The sequence below is a fragment of the Salvia hispanica genome, chromosome 3, assembly GCF_023119035.1.
Source record: "Salvia hispanica cultivar TCC Black 2014 chromosome 3, UniMelb_Shisp_WGS_1.0, whole genome shotgun sequence".
Classification (NCBI taxonomy): domain Eukaryota; kingdom Viridiplantae; phylum Streptophyta; class Magnoliopsida; order Lamiales; family Lamiaceae; genus Salvia; species Salvia hispanica.
In genome coordinates, this window is record NC_062967.1 from 2,763,573 (window position 1) to 2,783,735 (window position 20,163).

At 34.8% G+C, this 20,163-nt stretch overlaps 3 protein-coding genes across 4 annotated transcripts; 1 reads left to right on the forward strand and 2 right to left on the reverse strand.

Annotated features, from left to right (window-relative positions):
- Positions 1-5,291: 5,291 nt before the first annotated feature.
- On the reverse strand, positions 5,292-7,535 carry LOC125215029 (patatin-like protein 2). The gene is made up of 6 exons (XM_048116312.1): positions 7,222-7,535; positions 6,919-7,096; positions 6,692-6,853; positions 6,097-6,396; positions 5,464-5,639; positions 5,292-5,355 (listed from the first exon to the last, which is right to left on the reverse strand). The coding sequence occupies exons 1-6, from the start codon at positions 7,533-7,535 to the stop codon at positions 5,292-5,294; spliced, it is 1,194 nt and encodes a 397-aa protein (XP_047972269.1).
- A 1,858-nt stretch (positions 7,536-9,393) lies between these two features.
- Positions 9,394-13,133, forward strand: LOC125215035 (probable phosphoribosylformylglycinamidine synthase, chloroplastic/mitochondrial). Its single transcript, XM_048116326.1, has 3 exons — positions 9,394-9,536; positions 9,654-9,711; positions 9,798-13,133. Exons 2-3 carry the CDS (start codon positions 9,670-9,672, stop codon positions 13,131-13,133), a joined length of 3,378 nt encoding a protein of 1,125 aa, XP_047972283.1. The 5' UTR covers positions 9,394-9,536; positions 9,654-9,669.
- A 1,047-nt stretch (positions 13,134-14,180) lies between these two features.
- LOC125215563 (patatin-like protein 2) lies at positions 14,181-16,425 on the reverse strand. Of its 2 annotated transcripts, XM_048117013.1 has the most exons (6): positions 16,093-16,425; positions 15,826-16,015; positions 15,589-15,750; positions 15,028-15,330; positions 14,555-14,730; positions 14,181-14,457 (listed from the first exon to the last, which is right to left on the reverse strand). In XM_048117013.1, exons 1-6 carry the CDS (start codon positions 16,419-16,421, stop codon positions 14,394-14,396), a joined length of 1,224 nt encoding a protein of 407 aa, XP_047972970.1. In that variant the 5' UTR covers positions 16,422-16,425; the 3' UTR covers positions 14,181-14,393. The 2 variants fall into 2 exon arrangements, with proteins under 2 accessions (XP_047972970.1, XP_047972969.1); XM_048117012.1 differs by having other exon boundaries at positions 15,589-16,015.
- Between the last annotated feature and the right edge of the window lie 3,738 nt (positions 16,426-20,163).

Here is a 20,163-nt window from a genome sequence, read left to right on the forward strand (position 1 = left end):
CTTTGGTTTTGTTTATAGTGTTTGTTATACCTGAATGTTCTCCACAATTGAAGCTTGTGGTTGGTCAGAAGTTCCAATCCCTAGATTTTGCTTTTGCGTTTTATGATGTGTATGCCCGCGATGTTGGTTTTGATACGCGCAAACAAGGAATGAGAAAGGCGGCGGAAGGTGTTACTACTTGGTATTCTGTCGTATGCAATAGGGAGGGTAGCAAGAGGTCGAACGAGGAAGACGATGTGAATGCACGATAAATTTATTATGCATAAAATGTTTTGTACCTAAAAAATTAGTTTTCGTCTTGTATTCAGTCTTATTATATGTTTCGTTGTCCTAGTTTTATTATTTCTAGCGTCGTGAACATTTTATGCATAATAAATTTGCATTTTTCGATAGTTAATGTGCATTATCGAATAATAGCCTTGCACTACTAATCTGTAAACGTACATTATATGGAATGAATATGTACATTACTCCACAGCATGACTTAACTGTCTGTAGATTAATTCGACGGATCTGTGCATTACTCCCTTTATTTATACCATTATTCCATTACTTTGTTAATGTGCATTATCGAATTATAGCATTGCAGTAATACTGATATTCTGTGCATTACTCCATTTATTTACTCCATTAATCCATTACTTTATTAATATGCATTTTCGAATAATAGCATTGCATTAATAATGATATTTTGTGCATTACTCCCTTTATTTATACCATTATTCCATTACTTTGTTAATGTGCATTATCGAATTATAGCATTGCAGTAATACTGATATTCTGTGCATTACTTCATTTATTTACTCCATTAATCCATTACTTTGTTAATGTGCATTTTCGAATAATAGCATTGCATTAATAATGATATTTTGTGCATTACTCCCTTTATTTATACCATTATTCCATTACTTTGTTAATGTGCATTATCGATTAATAGCCTTGCATTAATAATGATATTCTGTGCATCAATCCATTTATGTATACCATTATTCTATTACTTTGTTAATGTGCATTATCGACTAATAGCCTTGTATTAATATCAATATTTTGTAGTGCACAGCAACGAAATCAGTTGAATTCCTACATCCAGTTAGACCAAAATCTGAGATATTACACAATAATCAACCAAATCGTCAATAATGGAAAGAATCGACCACACACTGAACAAAAATTCAAAAATTGCCAGAAACCGAAAAGAACCGAACAAACTCGACAATATCCAGAAACCAAAACAAACATAATCGGGCATTTACCACAAACAACTCAGCAATAAACTATAAAATTAACTAATTGAACGAACCCTAGTTCACACGCATACGATTTCATTTTTTTTTCAGAAAAATTGATCCATAAAATTCGTGCATTATTCGAAGAACGAAGTCAATCGATGACTACGGTCCAGAAATTGTTAAAAACCGACGCTAACAAGTGTTTTTACCCAAAAATCGGAACTTTAAAAACCCACCTTTAGAAACAAAAATCGGTCAGACAATCAATTGCCGTGCACGAAACTAGAAATCGGTACTTCAAACCTCTGAATCGGCGACCTACGATGCTTTTTGCGGCGAAAAAGGGTGAAAATCGGGGGTTAGAGCGGCGGCTAGGGTTTTCGCCAGTTTAGAAACGGTGGAGAATGGGGTTGATGGGATAGAATGAGAGAGAGAGGGGGTAGATGAAAGGTTTCAGAAAATCACGCTTAATTATAGAACCTTCCGTTTTGAAACGTGTTACAGCCAATATGCTTTTACCCTTATACCCTTATAATGCACATATTAGTACAAATAATGCAACACGGGATCAGTTTACCCAATTTAATCTAGTCCATCCATTCCCTCAATCTAGTGGATGAGATTAAGAAGAAAATAGACACTTAGGGGGCAAAAGGACCCTAATGCTCCCCTATATCATACATCTATATATATATATATATATATATATATAGGGGAGCATTAGGGTCCTATTACACCCTTAGTGTCTTTTCTCTTCTTAATATAAACCATTAGATTGATGGAATGGATGGACTAGATTAAAAGGACAAATCTTATTCCGTATTGCATTATTCGTTCATTTTCGTGCATTATAAGGGTAAAGCAGTAAAATAACATACTAACCCAGACGTTTCAAAACGGAAGGTGCGATATTTACGCAGCATTTTCATTGACCTTTCATCTCCTCTCTCTCTCTCACTCCATCCCATCAACATTCTCTCAACCCAATTTCTCCCCTAATTCAAAAACAAGAGAAACCCTAGCCGCCGCTCTCTTCCACTCGAATTCAAATTCAGCAACGATTTCCGCCGTCAAATCGCCGTCGACCGCCGATTCTATCTCACAAAAGCTGCTGTTTTGGTTCGTGGTGTGGGTTGATAGGGTATATTAAGTTATGTTGTGAGTTATAGCTTGGTTTTCATCCATTAGCTTTCGATTTGGAACGATGCACAAAAGATGTCTTTTTTTTTGTGGAGAAGATGAAATTGTGGGCATTTGATTTAGGGTTGTAAGCTATATGGAAGTGTATAGTGGATTTCTGACCAATATTTACATTGTTCGTCATTAAATGGTTGAAACCTCACTGATTTATGGTTGAAACATCACTGATTTCGTCAATATTGTTGCGCAGATATAGAATGACTAAAAGAGGTCGGCCGTACAAAAGCCAACCGGAACCCAGTGAAGGTGATGCATTATTTTATCATTCTTGTACATTATTGTCCATTTCATTGGATTCGAACTATGTGTTCATTCAGAAATTGCTATTTTTTGCACTTTGTGGTATAGGTTGCAGTATATGAAGTAATTGTTTAGTATAATTTGGTTTATATATTAAATATTTTGTTCTGTACATCGGTTAATAGATGTGGTGCATTATTTGCTGTAACGTATACATTATTTGTTCTAATTCATATCTTTTTCATATTCTGGACAGCATCTAAGCAGCGTCGGGTTGAGTTTGCTCAAGAGCGGTTGGATTGATTGCAAGAGTAATCATTAGAAACGCTATTGACGTTAACTTTAAGACTGTTGTTTTTGGATAACTTATTTTGATTTGGTCAAAGGACGACTTGTTTTGAACCGTAGATATCACCTGATAACTGAAGCATATTTTGCTACTAGTGTGTGATGTAGTAAAGTGATAATGGATAAATTATTCCCTAGATTTTGAGGAACTTCTACTTGGCCCGCCATGGAATAAATAAAGTGAGTAATGCATAGAATATCATTATTAATGCAAGGCTATTATTCGATAATGCACATTAACAAATTAATGGAATAATGGTATAAATAAAGGGAGTAATACACAGAATATCATTATTAATGCAATGCTATTATTCGATAATGCACGTTAACAAATTAATGGAATAATGGTATAAATAAAGGGAGTAATGCACAGAAAATCATTATTAATGCAAAGGTATTATTCGATAATGCACGTAAACAAAGTAGTGGAATAATGGTATAAAAACAGGGAGTAATGCACAAAAATTCATTATTAATGCAAGACTATTATTCGATTAGCACGCTAACAAAGTAGTGGAATAATGGTATAAAAAAAGGGAGTAATGCACAGAAAATCATTATTAATGCAAGGCTATTATTCGATAATGCACATTAACTCCCGAAAAATCCAAATTTATTATGCATAAAATGTTCACAGCGCTAGAAATAATAAAACTAAGACAACGAAACAAATAATAAAACTGAATACAAGACGAAAACTAATTTTTTAGGTACAAAACACATCAAGCTTTCCTCTTGCCTTTACTAAGCTCTTTCTCCAATATTTTTTAGCGAAATAATAGTTAGAATTTGAGTAAAATCGATGAATTATAGAAAGAAATAAGCATATTGTGATTTAATAAAGGAAAAGAAATAAAAGCTATGTAAATATGGAACAGAAGGCGTGAATCATGGAAATGATATAACTGCCGATTTTTACCTACTCCCCTAAGTGCCCTTTTCGAATTTTTTTGATTAATTTATTAAATCCATGTGGCATAAAAATCAGCCATTAGATCATCAAAATCGTGGGCTAGGATTTAGAAGAAAAAAGAACAATAATTAGAAAAAGGATACGAATACATCCCTATATATATATATATATTAATGCAAAATGTCTGACAAGTCAAATTGTAAGAAGCCCAAGTTTCTTCGGAATATAATAATTTGTGATTCATATTATAAAACTAACTTCTAAGCAATTTTTTTATATGAAATCTAAAATCCAATTGATGGAAAACGAAAAAAAGGAAAATTTTGGAAATTAAAATAAAATTCAAAAAACAGTAAAATAACGTTTAGCTTTTTAAGATCTTCATGGTCAAAATCCATTATGCGTATCCACTGAAAAATGGCTATGGATATTTTTTAATGCAATTAAAGACATTAATTTTGTATTTCTAAATATATCATTAACGTTTCAAAAAATATTTTTATTAATGGTTTCTCAACTAAAATTAGGGATGCAAATGAAAGCGTCCTAGAATCATAAAAATTAAGTTAAATTGTCCTTAATTTAGGGACGTTTTCTTTTGCGTTCTAAAATGTTGTTATTTTTAATATATAATTAGTAAAGTAAAGTGGTGTCCGATTGTCATGACTAATAATCATGAGACTATCCATCTAGGATTAAGTTGTGGGATTATTTTAGTTGGAGGGGGAGGCTATGACTAATTATCATGAGACTATCCATTTAAGATTAAATTGAGGGGGTCAATCTTATAAACCAAACATGATATATATTTAATCATGAGATTTAGTCTTGTCAACCGAACACACCCTTAGATATAAATGATAAATGCTCTTAGTTATTGATTACAACGACGACCAATTTAAATCGCAATATAAATGGAAGCAACTCAATTCAACCCGAAAATATTGAACATACGTCCAACAAATTCTTTATGTTTTATTAAGTGGAACGAAGAAAAGGGATTTGGTCGTCTGTTTGGAATTCGTGCATACCAAATGTTAAGTAAATTAACTTAATTAATAGAGCACACTACCAGGATTTCACTTTCATCCTTCCACTGCATATTAAATTAATTGATTAAATTATCAAATAGTATTCATTCACCATATTTTATTTATAAATAAAGATAAATATACATCAATTTTACAAGCAGACATAAATATTAGTGTCACACTCAAACAAATTACTTTACATTAACCCATAAATCATACTCCTAAAATAATTTAAAAAGCCAGAGCAATATAACTTAAACTCCTACTTAATTCCCAAACCAATACTAGTTACATAGCATTATACACAATATATCAATTATGAGATCCATTCTAGTTTTTGTGCTGTGATTTTGACGGCCGAAATTTATGTTCATCAGAGAGCATTTTAGCAAACCTGCAATAAAAAAATCACAAGGAAACAGAAAAAAAGAAAAAGTTAAAAATAGAAAAAAGATACAATATGACAATATGTAACTAAAAAAAGTGAAAAAATAATAATTACCTAATCAAAGCATCCTTATTTGTGCCTCCGCAAAGAGTAGGCTCAGAATTTCCTGTTTGCAAATTAACACTTGAGGAAGGAGAGTTCAGCAAACCTTCCCCGATTCCAACCAGATTCTTCAGATTCTCTTTCGTCGCGATGTCCACCGACGAGCTATCTCCAGTTAAATTTTCAGCCTGGGCAGTTATTACAAAAATTCGTGTTGCGTGTTACAGATGATACACACAACAAAAACAATATATATCAGAGACAAAAATACACAAAGATTTAACTTGAAAAAACCTTAAATCACTACAAAAACTTGTTTTTAAGGATACATAAATTAAGACGCAATTACTTGCGTTGGAAAAGTTTAAAAAACAACAACAATTTAGGTTGCGAAAGAAAGTGTTCCTAAATGAAGGATAAATTATCTATCTTAATCTTTTGCTTTTTAGGACGCTTCCGTTTGTGTCCTTCAATTTTAGTAGGACGCCAACAATAAAGTTCTTAATTAATTGCATTAAAAAATTGTTGAAAAATGTTCTTAACAGTGTGTTTTTTTGTCGTAGTGAATGAGAAATAACCAAAATATGCATTAGAGAATTGTTCGAACAAATTAGAATCGTTCTGATCATTAGTATTTTATCTAACCTGAATGCGGAGATAGTTCTGTTGACAAGTTTGTGCATGAAACATGGTTGATAAGAAATAATCTACCATGTGTGTGCTAGCTTGGCTGTAGACATCAATTATAGGTGTGGAATTTCGTTGAAGGAGCCATCCCAACACGCCCCATTTCGACGCCATTTTTGCTGTGTATTCCTCTTTCTTCGCTGAGCCCGTGCCCAGCGATATCACCAGAAGGTTTGCGCAGTTCAGAGGATCAATCGGGAATAAATCATCGCTTCTGCTCACCACTTCCTTTGTGACTTCCCTCATCGCCACCAACGTCTACAAGAATGTCATATTGTGTTTCCATCTTAAAATCAATCGATGATAACAATACTAGCCATGAGATTTATATAGTGATTATGTTTCGGCATATTTATATGGATGGATCAGTTAATATTTCAGCACACAGTTGGCGATCGGATACCATAAGACTAGTCGATAAGACTAGTAGAAGTCTACTTAAAACTAAAAGGAAATTTAATTATATAGTGATTCCAGTTCTATTTTTAGATTGATGTGGACAATTTGTTTTATTCCATTTGCAAACATTATAATTCAAGCGTGGATTGTATACCGGGTTGTTGGCAGCGAGACCACCATCAATGAGATTGAAATCCCAAGACCGGCCTAAGTCATCCGCGTTTGTAAAACTATGTGGTGGAAAATAAGTGGGCGCTGCAGAGGTGGCGATGCATATGTCGGACAGTAGCGCGTCCTTGTATCCCAGATTCTTCACCTGTTGCATCCATACATAAATTTAATTGAACATAAAAACAACAAAGAGACAGATTGAGAGATGACCTCGTAGGAAGAGAAGATGGTAGGCTGCATATAGTTGATATCAAATGATGGGATAACAACATTGGTTAAGGTTTGATTCAACCGAGTCTGCCCTAAAATCTCCCTTATGAGCCCTTGCAAATACTTGCCATCATATTTGGGACCTACTAATGCAGCCACCGATCCAAGCAATCCACACCTAAATCAACCAATGATAATTATTACTAATATTAATATATCATATATATCACACAAATATTACTAATTCACATGCAATCATGCATCATCAATTTAATTAGTAGTAGTAACAAAAATGAAACAAACCTCTCTGGGAAAATCTTAGGCCCATGTTGTACATAAAATGGAGCAATATCTTTTGCAGCGTAAATAGGGCGATTATTAGCATCGGGAGCAGTCAACATGGCCGTCACCAGCCCTCCGGTGCTCGTCCCCGCAATTACATCAAAGTAGTCTGCAATTCTAGCATCTTCTCCGTCCAATTTCTGGAGTTCGGATTCAAGGAATTCAAGAATCTTGGCAGGGATGACACCGCGAATGCCACCTCCATCGATGCTCAGAATAGTGATTAGTTTTCCATCACAAGATGATGATGTTGTTGATGATGATGATGAAGACATTGGGATTAAACTAGTAAGTATTATTAGTGAAATAATCGATGTGTGTATAATGTACATGAAAGCTAGGGTTATGAGTATTTATAGGTGGTGTTCGGTTGCCATGACTAATAATCATGAAACTATCCATCTAGGATTAAGTTGTGAGATTATTTTAGTTGGAGGGGGAAGGCTATAACTAATTATCATGAGGCTATCCATCTAGGATTAAGTTGTGGGGGTCAATCTTATGAACTAAACATGATATATATTTAATCATGAGAATTAATCTTAGCAACCGAACACCCCTATAGAAGAGGTATATGAATTAATGCATGTTTCCGTTTAAACTCTGCTATGCTTCAATTCCCACGCATTTACCTATCCATGGGCTGCTAATATTTGGAATGTTTCTCCTCTGGTCAATATCCGAAAAAATTTTAAAGCTTATATGTTAATAAATAAATTACAGCATATACAAATCTTGATGTGTCTATAATCACAATCTTTTTATAAATAGCCAAATCAATTGCAAATCATCATATTTTTCAATTTTATTATAGCATCTTCAACCATTTACACTGAACTCAAACCTATTTTAGTGTAAATATCACATCAAATATGATTTTACTTCAATCAAACTTAAAAGAATATTCTCTATATTATGCTCTTTTTACTCACAAAATTTGAAAAAATTTTAGGTTTTGGTTTTAGTATAAACCTAAAAATAAATGGGATTGATTTTTGAGTACAATTGGAGCTAATTACCTATCTCATTTTTTGTTTTAGTGTACCCTTGTCTTACAATCGAACTTGACGAGGCGGCTCGGTGTATATTGATTATGGAAAGCTATGAAAATCTATCTTCTGAAAAAATTGACAAATTCTAAAGCCACATAAGATTGTTAGGAATTTGACGTGGATTAAGAAAATTTGCTTGGTAATAGATTTGCATGGTAATAACTGGTCGATAGATAACGTTTAATTACTCGGATTTATTAACTTATCTAATACGCAAATGTGGATATTACATAAGATTAATTAGTTTTATAAGTTTATCAAAGAAACGTGATTGAAATATGGTAGTATAATATAAATACTATATATGGCAATTGGCAAGTGCAGTGAATGTGATTCGTACGTAGCATTTCATTGACGTATAGTTGCCAAATATCTTGCACATCTCTTATTAGTTAATTTGATTATTCCCTTGCATGCTTAGTTGTTAAATTATTGACTTAATTATATTTTTACAGTGGAAGATCGATTTTTTGAGTTAATATATTAGTAACAAATGATGTAATGAGAGATAAGAATACGGGTGTAAAACTTTATTGGGATGTTCATTCACGTGTCGAAAATGTAAAAGAAAAATAGAACTTAAATGCATAATGACTATGTTTGTTTGCAATAGTCTAACTCCTTAATTTATAATATCTGGTGCTTGTTTTGATTTTTAATTAAATTTAAAAAGTAATCAGATTTTTAAAAATAAGAAAAGTATTAGGAGTACTACAGTTTTCCAAGATTCAGATTCAGATTCTATTCATTTTGGATCGAAAAAACTGCAGATTTTTCTCAACGCCATAATCTTATAAAAAAATTGGAGTAAGTAAAAGATAAAAGCTTAAACTAAAATTAGTACCAAGATATATAAAAGCTTAAAAGCACGGCATATACTTCTATGTTAAATAAATTAAATCAATTTTAACACTAAAATAAAATAAAATTATGAATACAATTCATTTAAACAACCCCTAAAATGGCAGTCCACCATAATATTAATATTAATATCAAAGAAAAAAAACCGTTAAATCATACTTCTCCATATAGAAATAGAACCCCAAAATCATAGCCTTAAACCCTAAACCCTCTGTTTTACTATAATCCATTATATAAAGATTTGTATTTTCTGGATTGTGCATTGTCACCATTGATTTCGGTTTGCAGCTTCTGGGATACAGAGATAAATTGCCTTTGTCGCTCATATATCCGGCGTTGCACTACTGGAAAACCGTGAAGAAGGTATGGTTTCAGGAGTTAATTTACCAATTAATTTCGTCCTTGCTTGGATTGGGTTGATTTCGGTGTTTGGTGGGATTTTACAGAAAAAAATTGATTAGTTGTTTGTTGTGATTATAGTTCTGGCACAGGAGCAATGGCTGCCGCTTTTGAAATCACAGCAGCCGGATTTGTACAAGTATGTTCTCTTATAATATTGATTATAAGTTTTATAGCAAAATTTACTTGAAATTTTTTGCTGATTCATATCTTTTCTATCGGCAGGGTGCCTACAGGCAGAAATTGGCATTGCCTAAACATTCCTTTAGACAAGCTAACTGCTTACTATGGGGAAGGTTTCCAGGAAAGCAGCCTTCTTTAAGAATTTCTGGTGCACCAAGGCAAGTGAAGGTTAAAGCCGTGCTCTTAAAGGATGTAGGCCATTCAGGGAGAACAGAATCAGAATTGGAACACGTTCAGAGGGTTGCTGCAAAGGTTGTGCATTTCTATCGAGTTCCTTTACTGCAGGATAATGAAGCGGCTGAGCTTCTGAAGCTGATTCAGTCTAAAGTTTCGAACCAAATTATAGGATTGAAAACCGAGCAGTGTTATAATATTGGTGTGGACGGTGATCTTCCCAGTGATAAGCATTCAGTGCTTAGATGGCTATTGGGGGAAACCTTTGAGCCTGAGAATTTGGGGACTGAGAGTTTTCTTGATGATGAGATGAGAACAAACTCAAGTGTTGTTGTCGTAGAAGTTGGCCCTCGGTTGTCTTTCACCACTGCATGGTCTTCCAATGCAGTATCAATTTGTCGAGCTTGTGGTTTGACGGAAATAAGCAGATTGGAGCGGTCAAGGAGATACTTGTTGTACCTTGCCCCTGGAAGTGGTTCGTTGGTAGAGAGTCAGATCAATGACCTTGCTGCGTTGGTGCATGACAGAATGACGGAGTGCGTTTATAATGAGAAGCTCACATCTTTTGAAAGAGGTGTGGCCCCTGAGGAAGTGCGTTATATACCTGTGATGGAGAAGGGCCGGAAGGCATTGGAGGAAATAAATGAAGAAATGGGTTTGGCCTTTGATGAGCAAGATTTGCAGTATTACACCAAGCTTTTCATGGATGACATCAAGCGAAATCCGACGAATGTTGAGTTATTTGATATGGCCCAGTCTAACAGTGAGCATAGCAGGCATTGGTTTTTTACTGGAAAGATTGTTATAGATGGGGAACCAATGGACAAGACTCTTATGCAAATTGTTAAGAGCACTTTGCAAGCGAACCCGAGCAATTCAGTTATTGGCTTCAAGGATAACTCCAGTGCAATCAGAGGGTTTCCTGTGGGTCAGTTGCGGCCAACCCACCCAGGTTTGACGTGCCCACTGGATATGAGTGCTCGTGACCTAGATATCCTGTTTACTGCTGAGACCCATAACTTCCCTTGTGCCGTGGCCCCTTACCCCGGTGCTGAGACAGGTGCCGGAGGCAGGATCAGAGATACACATGCAACTGGTAGGGGCTCATATATTGTGGCATCTACAGCTGGTTACTGTGTTGGGAATCTAAATATTGAAGGGTCGTATGCTCCATGGGAGGATCAGTCATTCACATATCCTTCGAACTTGGCTTCCCCGCTGAAGATTCTCATTGATGCTAGTAATGGTGCATCAGATTATGGAAACAAATTTGGTGAACCATTGATTCAGGGCTACACCAGGACTTTTGGAATGAGGCTGCCAAATGGGGAAAGACGAGAATGGTTAAAGCCGATTATGTTCAGTGCAGGCATTGGGCAGATTGATCATAGCCACATATCAAAGGGTGAGCCTGAAATTGGTATGCTAGTTGTCAAGATTGGAGGGCCAGCCTACCGTATTGGAATGGGTGGTGGTGCTGCATCCAGTATGGTTAGTGGCCAAAATGATGCTGAGCTGGATTTTAATGCTGTACAACGCGGAGATGCAGAGATGGCACAAAAGTTATATCGAGTTGTTCGTGCTTGTATTGAAATGGAAGAGAACAATCCTATCATTAGCATTCATGATCAGGGAGCCGGGGGGAATTGTAATGTTGTCAAAGAAATCATATACCCAAAGGGTGCTACCATCGATATCAGGGCAGTGGTAGTAGGTGATTACACCATGTCAGTTTTGGAGATATGGGGTGCAGAGTACCAGGAGCAAGATGCTATTTTAGTGAATCCTGAAAGCCGTGACATTTTACAGTCTATATGTAAAAGGGAGAGAGTCTCGATGGCAGTCCTTGGAACAATTAGTGGTGAAGGGCGGATCACTCTTGTGGATGGCTTAGCTATGGAAAAATGCAACTCAAATGGACTACCTCCTCCACTGCCTGCAGTGGATCTTGAGCTCGAGAAGGTACTTGGGGACATGCCCCAGAAAACTTTTGAATTTCATCGAGTTGCTAATGCTCCTCAGCCACTTGATATTGCTCCAGGGATAACTGTTATGGAGTCCCTGAAAAGAGTATTAAGGCTTCCTTCTATTGCTTCAAAACGATTCCTGACTACCAAAGTTGATAGGTGTGTGACAGGGCTTGTTGCACAACAGCAAACTGTGGGTCCACTTCAGATTACACTTTCTGATGTTGCAGTAATTTCTCAAAGCTATACTGGCATTACTGGAGGGGCTTGCTCAATTGGGGAGCAGCCAATCAAAGGTCTTCTGAATCCAGGAGCTATGGCAAGGCTAGCTGTTGGAGAAGCTTTGACAAATCTTGTTTGGGCTAGGGTCACTTCTCTCTCAGATGTGAAGGCGAGTGGCAATTGGATGTATGCAGCTAAGTTGGATGGTGAAGGGGCAGCAATGTATGATGCTGCTATAGCTCTTTCAGAAGCAATGATCGAACTTGGCATTGCTATTGATGGTGGAAAGGATAGTCTTTCTATGGCTGCTCATTCATCTGAAGAAGTTGTCAAGGCTCCTGGAAATCTAGTTATCAGTACTTATGTCACTTGTCCCGACATAACTAAAACTGTGACACCAGATTTGAAGCTTGGTGATGATGGTCTTCTCCTCCACATTGATTTGGCAAAAGGAAAGCGCCGCCTTGGTGGGTCCGCTCTTGCACAAGTATATTGTCAAGTTGGGGATGAGTGCCCAGATCTAGATGACGTCTCTTACCTCAAGAGTGTGTTCAATGCAGTGCAAAACTTGATTGAGGAAGGCTTGATTTCAGCTGGTCATGATATCAGTGATGGAGGATTGCTAGTAAGTGTTCTTGAGATGGCATTTGCCGGGAACTGTGGCATTCACTTGGATTTGACTACTCCAAAGAGCTGTAGTGTATCTGAAGCACTCTTCGCGGAGGAGCTTGGCCTCATAATTGAGGTCAGTAAAAAGGATGTAGGTGTGGTGACAGAAAAACTCGTGGGTGCTGGAGTATCTTCCTTGATCATTGGCAAAGTCACATCCTCACCAATAGTTGAGCTAAAGATTGATGGTATCTCTCAGTTGACTGAAAAAACATCTGAGCTCAGGGACCTGTGGGAAGAAACCAGCTTCGAGTTGGAAAAATTGCAAAGATTGGCATCTTGTGTGGAACTTGAGAAAGATGGCCTCAAGAGTTCCCAGATGATGATGTTTTCAACAGTGTACTGAAGTCAAGCTTGGTCCCCGTGAAATATTGTGACGACGATGGGAAGCCCACAGAAGTGTATCCTTTCAATGTGAATGGTTCTCCTTTAGGCGTGGCAGCCATCTGTTCCCCAGATGGTAGGCACCTTGCAATGATGCCTCATCCAGAACGCTGCTTCTTGATGTGGCAGTATCCTTGGTATCCTACGAGCTGGGACGTGGACAAGAAAGGCCCAAGCCCGTGGCTACGTATGTTCCAAAATGCTCGAGAGTGGTGTTCATGAGGTTCGCTCTGGTTGGGAGTTGGAAAAGTTGCATCTGTGTTGAGAAAATTATTTTGAAGTCAAATTCTGTCTAAATGGAAGGTATGCACGGCTGAATCATCTCGTATTCTCCATTGTTACACGAGGAAGCTTTGAACAGTGAAATGTGTTTTGCTTATTAATGGTGAAGTGGTGATCTGCATTACTTACATATACCTCATCCTTTTGGTTTAAGGCTTATGTAGGATTTGGCTTATTAATGGTGAAGTTCATCCTTTTGGTTTAATGTTTATGTAGGATGAAGCTTGTGCTATTTTAATGTCACACAGATAAACCCTGCTCCAACTCAATACAAACTATATAGGTGATGGATTATTAGAAGTTATATATAAGTTTGTTTAAGAGCGAATTATGTTTTATTTAATCTGTAATTATCTGAGTATTAACAGATTCATTCATAATATAAAAGATTAATATGATTAATAAATGTCAGGGCTAGCTAGCTCCTGACAATCTCACTTTTCAAGACAAACGAAAAATAGAGAAAATTAAATTAATACTACTAATTGAAAAACTCTTGCATGCCCACAAGACCACCACAAATTTGTAGATCGCAACTAGAAAATGTTTAGTAAATTAATTAGGTATTTATTGGATGATAAATTGTGATTAAGCTAGTAGTAATTTATTACAGCCGAACAGAGAGCAATAGGCATAGTAGGAGAGTTAAATGGGCAATCAAGTTTTCAAATGTACTAGTAATAGTAAGAATTACGATTTTAAGACATAAATAGTATGTACGTGATAGTCAATATTGAATGTGACAACTTATCTTTATGAAGGTCTAAATAGTAGTAGTACATGTCTAATAATTATTCCTATGTATTTAGCCCATACCAAATGCGTCCTAAATAAAATTAAATAAATTCCAGAGCAAAATAGTTTAAAGTCCTAATTTCCCAACCAATACTATTTACATTACATATTATCCACAATATACTTATTAATTACGAGGCCCCTTCTAGTTCTTGTGTTGAGATTTCGACTGTCGGAATTTTTGTTCATCAGAGAGCATTTTTGCAAACCTGCAGTAAATATTCACATGTAAAAAGCAAAAAAAAAATGAGAGATTACTACATGTTATTAATTAAAACTATAAAAAAAATTAAGTAAATTAACTACTTAATCAAAACGTCCTGATTTGTGCCTCCGCCAACAACAGGCTCAAAATTTCCTGTTTGCAGATTAGCTCTTGAAAAGGGAGAGTGCAGCAAACATTCTCCGATATCGACCAGAGCATTTAGATTCTCATCCGTCGTGACATCCACCGACGACCTATCTCCAGTTAAATTTTCAGCCTGTACAATTATTATATAAATTTGTGTTACATGTTTTAAATGACGCATACAACAAAAGCAATAAAAGAAACAAAATCTAAGATTGAAAAAACTGTGACAACCAAATTACGTACACTAGAGAATTTCTTAAAGAGATTACAAAATAAATTAGGATACCAACCATATTATTGACAATGGACAAACCCTAATTCTAGCGTCTATAATAGGAATTAAATACATAATTTAATTGTCTCTAAGACTTAATATAATAACTTTGGGAATAATAAGTTATCAGAATTTTGAACTAAAAATATTGACCTGAATGCGTAGATAATTTTGTTGAGAAGTCTGAGCCTCATATATTGCTGATAAGAAATAATCGACCATATCTGTGCTAGCGTGATTGTAGATATCGATTATTGGTGTGGAATTTCCATTAAAGAGCCAGCTCAACACGCCCCATTTCGATGCCATTTCTGCCGTATATTTCTCCTCCCGCTTCGCAGAGCCTGTGCCTAGCGATATCACCAGCAACTTTGCGCATTCCATAGCCTGAATCGGGAAGAAATCTTCGCTTCTGCTAAATACTTCTTTTGTCACTTCTCTCACTGCCACCAATGTCTACAAGAATACGGTCGTTTCAGTCATTTTTTTCGTTTCGGCCTATCTATATTGGTGGGCCAGTTAATATTTTAGCCCATAGTTGGCGATCTGATATCATGATAAAATTCTATAAGGTTCTATCTTAAAGCTAATTCGTGATAGAGTAAGACTTGTATAGTAGTTCAAGTTCTGTTTTTAAACTCAATGTTGAATATTTAATTGTTTGTTTCATTTGCAAACGTATGATTAGTATAATTCAAGTGTGGGAGTGTGTACCGGGTTGTTGGCAGCGACGCCACCATCGATGAGATTGAAATCCCAAGACTGGCCAGAGTCGTCAGCGTTTGTAAAACTATGTGGTGGAAAATAAGTGGGCGCGGCAGAGGTGGCGATGCATATGTCGGATAGTAGCGCGTCCTTGTAACCCCGATACTTCACCTGTTGCATCCGTACATAAATCAATTGTCCAATGCAACGACTGTATAAACAACAAAGGGATAGATTGCGAGAGACCTCGTAGGAGGAGAAGATGGTCGGCTGCATAACCTTGATATCAAATGTTGGGACAACAACATTTGTTAACGTGTGATGCAACCTAGTCTGCCCTAAAATCTCCCTTATGAGCTCATGCAAATAATTGCCATCATATTTGGGACCTACTAATGCAGCCATCCATCCAAGCAATCCACATCCACAACAACCACTGATAATTGATATCAATGTATCAAATCTTACAACTAATTCACATGCATCAACTCAACAAAAATAAAAGTAACAAACCTCTGTTGGAAAATCTTAGGTCCATGTTCTACATAAAATGGAGCAATATCTTTAGCTGCGTAAATAGGGCGATTATTAGCATCGGGAGCGGTCAGCATGGCCGTCACCAGCCCTCCGGTGCTCGTCCCTGCAATTACATCAAAGTAGTCTGCAATTCTAGCATCTTCGCCGTCCAATTTCTGGAGTTCGGATTCAAGGAATTCAAGAATCTTGGCAGGGATAATTCCGCGAATTCCACCTCCATCGATGCTAAGAATTGTGACTAGTTTTCCATCAAGCACCGGAGATCGGAGCTTATTCTTTGAGGAAGGTGAAGATGATGATGGCATTGGAATTATAATGTTGTAGTGCAATGAAAATGATGAAAGGGTTAAGAGTATTTAAAGAAATGGGTCCATGCATGTACAGCCTAAACTTGTACACCATGCTTCAATTCGCACGCATATATATGTACCTATTATTTAGAAAGCTTTAGTAGCTTGATTGTGTAAAATTGGTGCTATAAGTTATCATTATAGTACTCGTTAATTGTCAAATTAAATTAAATGAATGAGGCCAGATCATGTTAACCAGCTTTTTCATCTCTAATTAGTAGTAATTGATCTCTTGAACCAGCTTTTTCTTCTCTAAAAATTGTACTCGCAGCTAACTATCATTTTTATAATTCACAATTTTTTTTTTGTAAGTTTGTAATATGATTTTAAATTATTCATGTTTTTCCAATTAAAAAATAATTGTATTATCTCAGTGTACTTGATTCATAAAGAGTTACTATACGAATATCATCTGATCAAAATTCATCCCATTTTTAAAGTTTATATTTTATACATTAATTAATACAGCATATACAAATCATGAAGTGTCTATAGTAAGGTGTGTAAGTTCGTATTACAGTAGACTCGAACACGAGACCTTTGATTTTAATTTTTAAGTATTACTCTACCACTAGGTCAACTCACCCACACGAAAAAAGAAGAAGTTTGTGTTGTCTTGTGATATAGTGAGCTTACATGCTTAGTAATTCCAAATTAGTCAAACTCGATTGAGCCAAAAATTAATTAGCATGGGCAATTTCAGTTGAAAATTATTTTTCGAAGTGTTGCAAAATGATTAGTATGAAATTTATTTTATATCAGTTAATGTTTAAAAATCGATTTTCAGTATAACATGTTAAAAAAAAAGTTCGATCATGTACGTACAATTATGTACATTTATCACTAAAACTAAAATAGCAAAATTTTTCTAGAAGTCAATTTTCGTATATAAGACCTAACGTAATCATAAATAATTATCTCATTCTCATGTTAAATTATTTAAAAACAGGTTCGGGCGTTTATTCTACATAGTGATCAGATTTATGAATTTATTAATACGCAAATGTGGAAATTACATAAGGTAGTTTTATAAATTTATTTAAAAAAAAAACGTGATTCAAATATGATAGATACGTACGTACATCCCTTATCACTTTAATTTGCTTATTCCCTTCATCCCTTGCATGTTGAGTTGTTAAACTATTGACTTTAAATGTTAAAACACATTAGTTAATATTTTCGCCTAAGAATGTCAACATCTATTTTTATAGTGGAAGATTGATTTTGAGTTAATATATCCATGCAACAAGTTGTTATACATTAGCAATATTGCAATAAGAATTTGTGTGCAAATCTTTGTTTAGGTATTTAAATATGGATGGTCATATATCGAAAATACGAAGTAAAAATAGACTGACTTAAATTTTTACTACACTTCAATGATTGAGACCATGCTTAGCCCAGTAAAATTTAACAACCAACAAAATAGCACAAGGGGATAGGAGATATCAATGCTTGGTTGGGGGCTAAAATACCTTATTAATCTAATGTTAGTAGTATGATTTTATTAACTGTATATGTGTTGAAAATTACTTGAAATTGAATGGTGTAATCATTCAACTTAAAAATAGTTGGACTGAAATAGGTTACGTTTGGTGAAATGTTAAATAGTTTTGACTAATTAAAAATAGTTGGACGGAATTAGGTTACGTTTGATGAAATGTTAAGTAGTTTTAAATAATTAATTATTATTGTGAAATGTGGTGATGAAAAGAGATTAACCCAATTAAGACCAATATAAATATTGATTCTTAATACTCTCCCGTCCTTAAAAAATATAAATAAATGACACGGTCTTTAATGTGTAATTAGTAAAGAAAAAAAGAGATAAGAAAAAATAAGAGAGAGATAAGAAAAAGGCAGTGAAAGTAGTGTTAGTAAATTGTGTGGTCCACATTACTAGTGATGTGTAATTGGTTAAAAACTTTTCATGATCAGACTTTGTCTAATTTTAAGTGTCGACCCAATATAGTAAAACTAGTCTATATTTTATAATAATGGAGGGAGTCTAACATATGTACGTCTGGCTTTGATCATATACCAGCTCTGTGAATTTCTTTGTGTACTTGGACAAAATCATATTTCTAGTTAGTTTTTGCGTGTGCAATCTAAAAAGTTAAATAAATAATAATTCAAAGGTTGTAGTTGAGATTATTGATTTAATCTCTAGAAACATCGTTGTTATTCAACAAACTGTACGATCCATGCATTAATATTTCAAACTTTAAATTTAATTTGGTTAGTCTAAGATCAAGCAGAGAAATGGTCGGTATTACATTTTTTCTACTTTCGATATAATTTGACTAAGTAATTTACTTGGCCAAAATATAATAGTAGTATTAATAAAAAAAATTACTAGTTTATAAATATTTTTAATAAATCTAGGATAAAATCAAATTCAACTGTAAAATAATTGAGAAAAATAAAAGAATCCACAATAAGCAAGAAATTATAAAAGTCGGTTTTACACGTAGAAAAATATATAGGTTTTTAAGTGGATGAAGATTAGAATGAAAAATGCCAAGAAAACGGATGTCCGTGCTAGTTAGTGATTAAACATTTGGTTTTGATTTTTGAGACCTATTTTGTTTAGATGAATGTAAAAGAATTTGATTAATTATCGGAAAGAGATAGGCTTCGACAGTTCGACTACTTAAATAAAAAATTATCTTAAAGTCCATGGTCCTTACCCTATTTGTGTGTGGTTTAGGCCGATTAATGTCCATCATAATCTGGATGATTAATTTAGTGGTTGGTGAGGTAATTAATTTGATATAGAGTTTGATTTTGAAATTGAACAACACACGCTAGTAGTCGAGATACCAACACCCATGATGGTGTTAGGTTTGCTACATGTTATTCGGTTGCCCAAAATACAATAAGTTCTTAATTTTAAGGTATGATTAATCTGGATTTACGCAATTTTTGTTTGCCCCGGTGGGATAATGAGCTTATGCACCTCTATTTTCATTTTGTAATACTCTCTTCGTCCTATTTTATGTGAGACATTTGTTTTGGAAATAAATTTTTAGGATTGAGAAAAAGTAAAGAGAAAAAGTATGAGAGAAGATAAATTAGTAAGAAAAATATAGTACTGTTGTTTTTTTCTAAAAAAATGAAATGTCGCACTTATAGTGGAACGGCCCAAAGAAGAATGCGTCTCACTTATAATAGGACAGAGCGAGTATTATTTCGATCGTCCGTCTCATTCAAAGTTAAATATTTCTTTTTTTATTTCCTAAAAACTACGTGTCCAATTGTGTACAAAAAGAATTAAAAATAATAAATTGGTATAATACATGCACATGCGGTGATGCGGACATGCCTATTAAAATCCCATGTAAGTATATATTAGTAGATCGTATGATGGGAGTAAATTGGGCCTATATTGTGGATAAGGAAAGCCCAATAAGCCTTGTGGATCTTCGTCCATTTACCAAATAGACTGATGGAAGATCAATTAAAAAATATTAATATTAATCAGTAATGATTAATCATTGATTTCGACAACAATCTTAAAATACGATCTGATCTCCATCTCTCTCTATCTCTCTGGATCTGAAAGCACAGAGTATCTGCTTCAGTCCACCATGGGAAGAGCAAATCTAGGATTTACTAAAAATTAATTGATCAAATTATAAAAATTTTATTCATTTACAATATTTCTATTTTTATAGTAAACAACTGTATATATATA

Bases quoted from the DNA above. Each gene is read 5' to 3' on its own strand.
- LOC125215035 (XM_048116326.1), top strand. From the start codon at position 9,670: ATGGCTGCCGCTTTTGAAATCACAGCAGCCGGATTTGTACAA. The intron at 9,712-9,797 runs GTATGTTCTCTT...TTCTATCGGCAG, and splicing joins CAGCAGCCGGATTTGTACAA to GGTGCCTACAGGCAGAAATT.
- LOC125215029 (XM_048116312.1), bottom strand. From the start codon at position 7,535: ATGTCTTCATCATCATCATCAACAACATCATCATCTTGTGATGGAAAA. The intron at 7,097-7,221 runs GTTTGTTTCATT...TGGTTGATTTAG, and splicing joins CCTAAGATTTTCCCAGAGAG to GTGTGGATTGCTTGGATCGG. The intron at 5,640-6,096 runs GTTAGATAAAAT...ATAACTGCCCAG, and splicing joins AGAACTATCTCCGCATTCAG to GCTGAAAATTTAACTGGAGA.
- LOC125215563 (XM_048117012.1), bottom strand. From the start codon at position 16,421: ATGCCATCATCATCTTCACCTTCCTCAAAGAATAAGCTCCGATCTCCG. The intron at 15,331-15,588 runs GTACACACTCCC...GTATTCTTGTAG, and splicing joins GCGTCGCTGCCAACAACCCG to ACATTGGTGGCAGTGAGAGA. The intron at 14,731-15,027 runs GTCAATATTTTT...ATAATTGTACAG, and splicing joins AAAATTATCTACGCATTCAG to GCTGAAAATTTAACTGGAGA.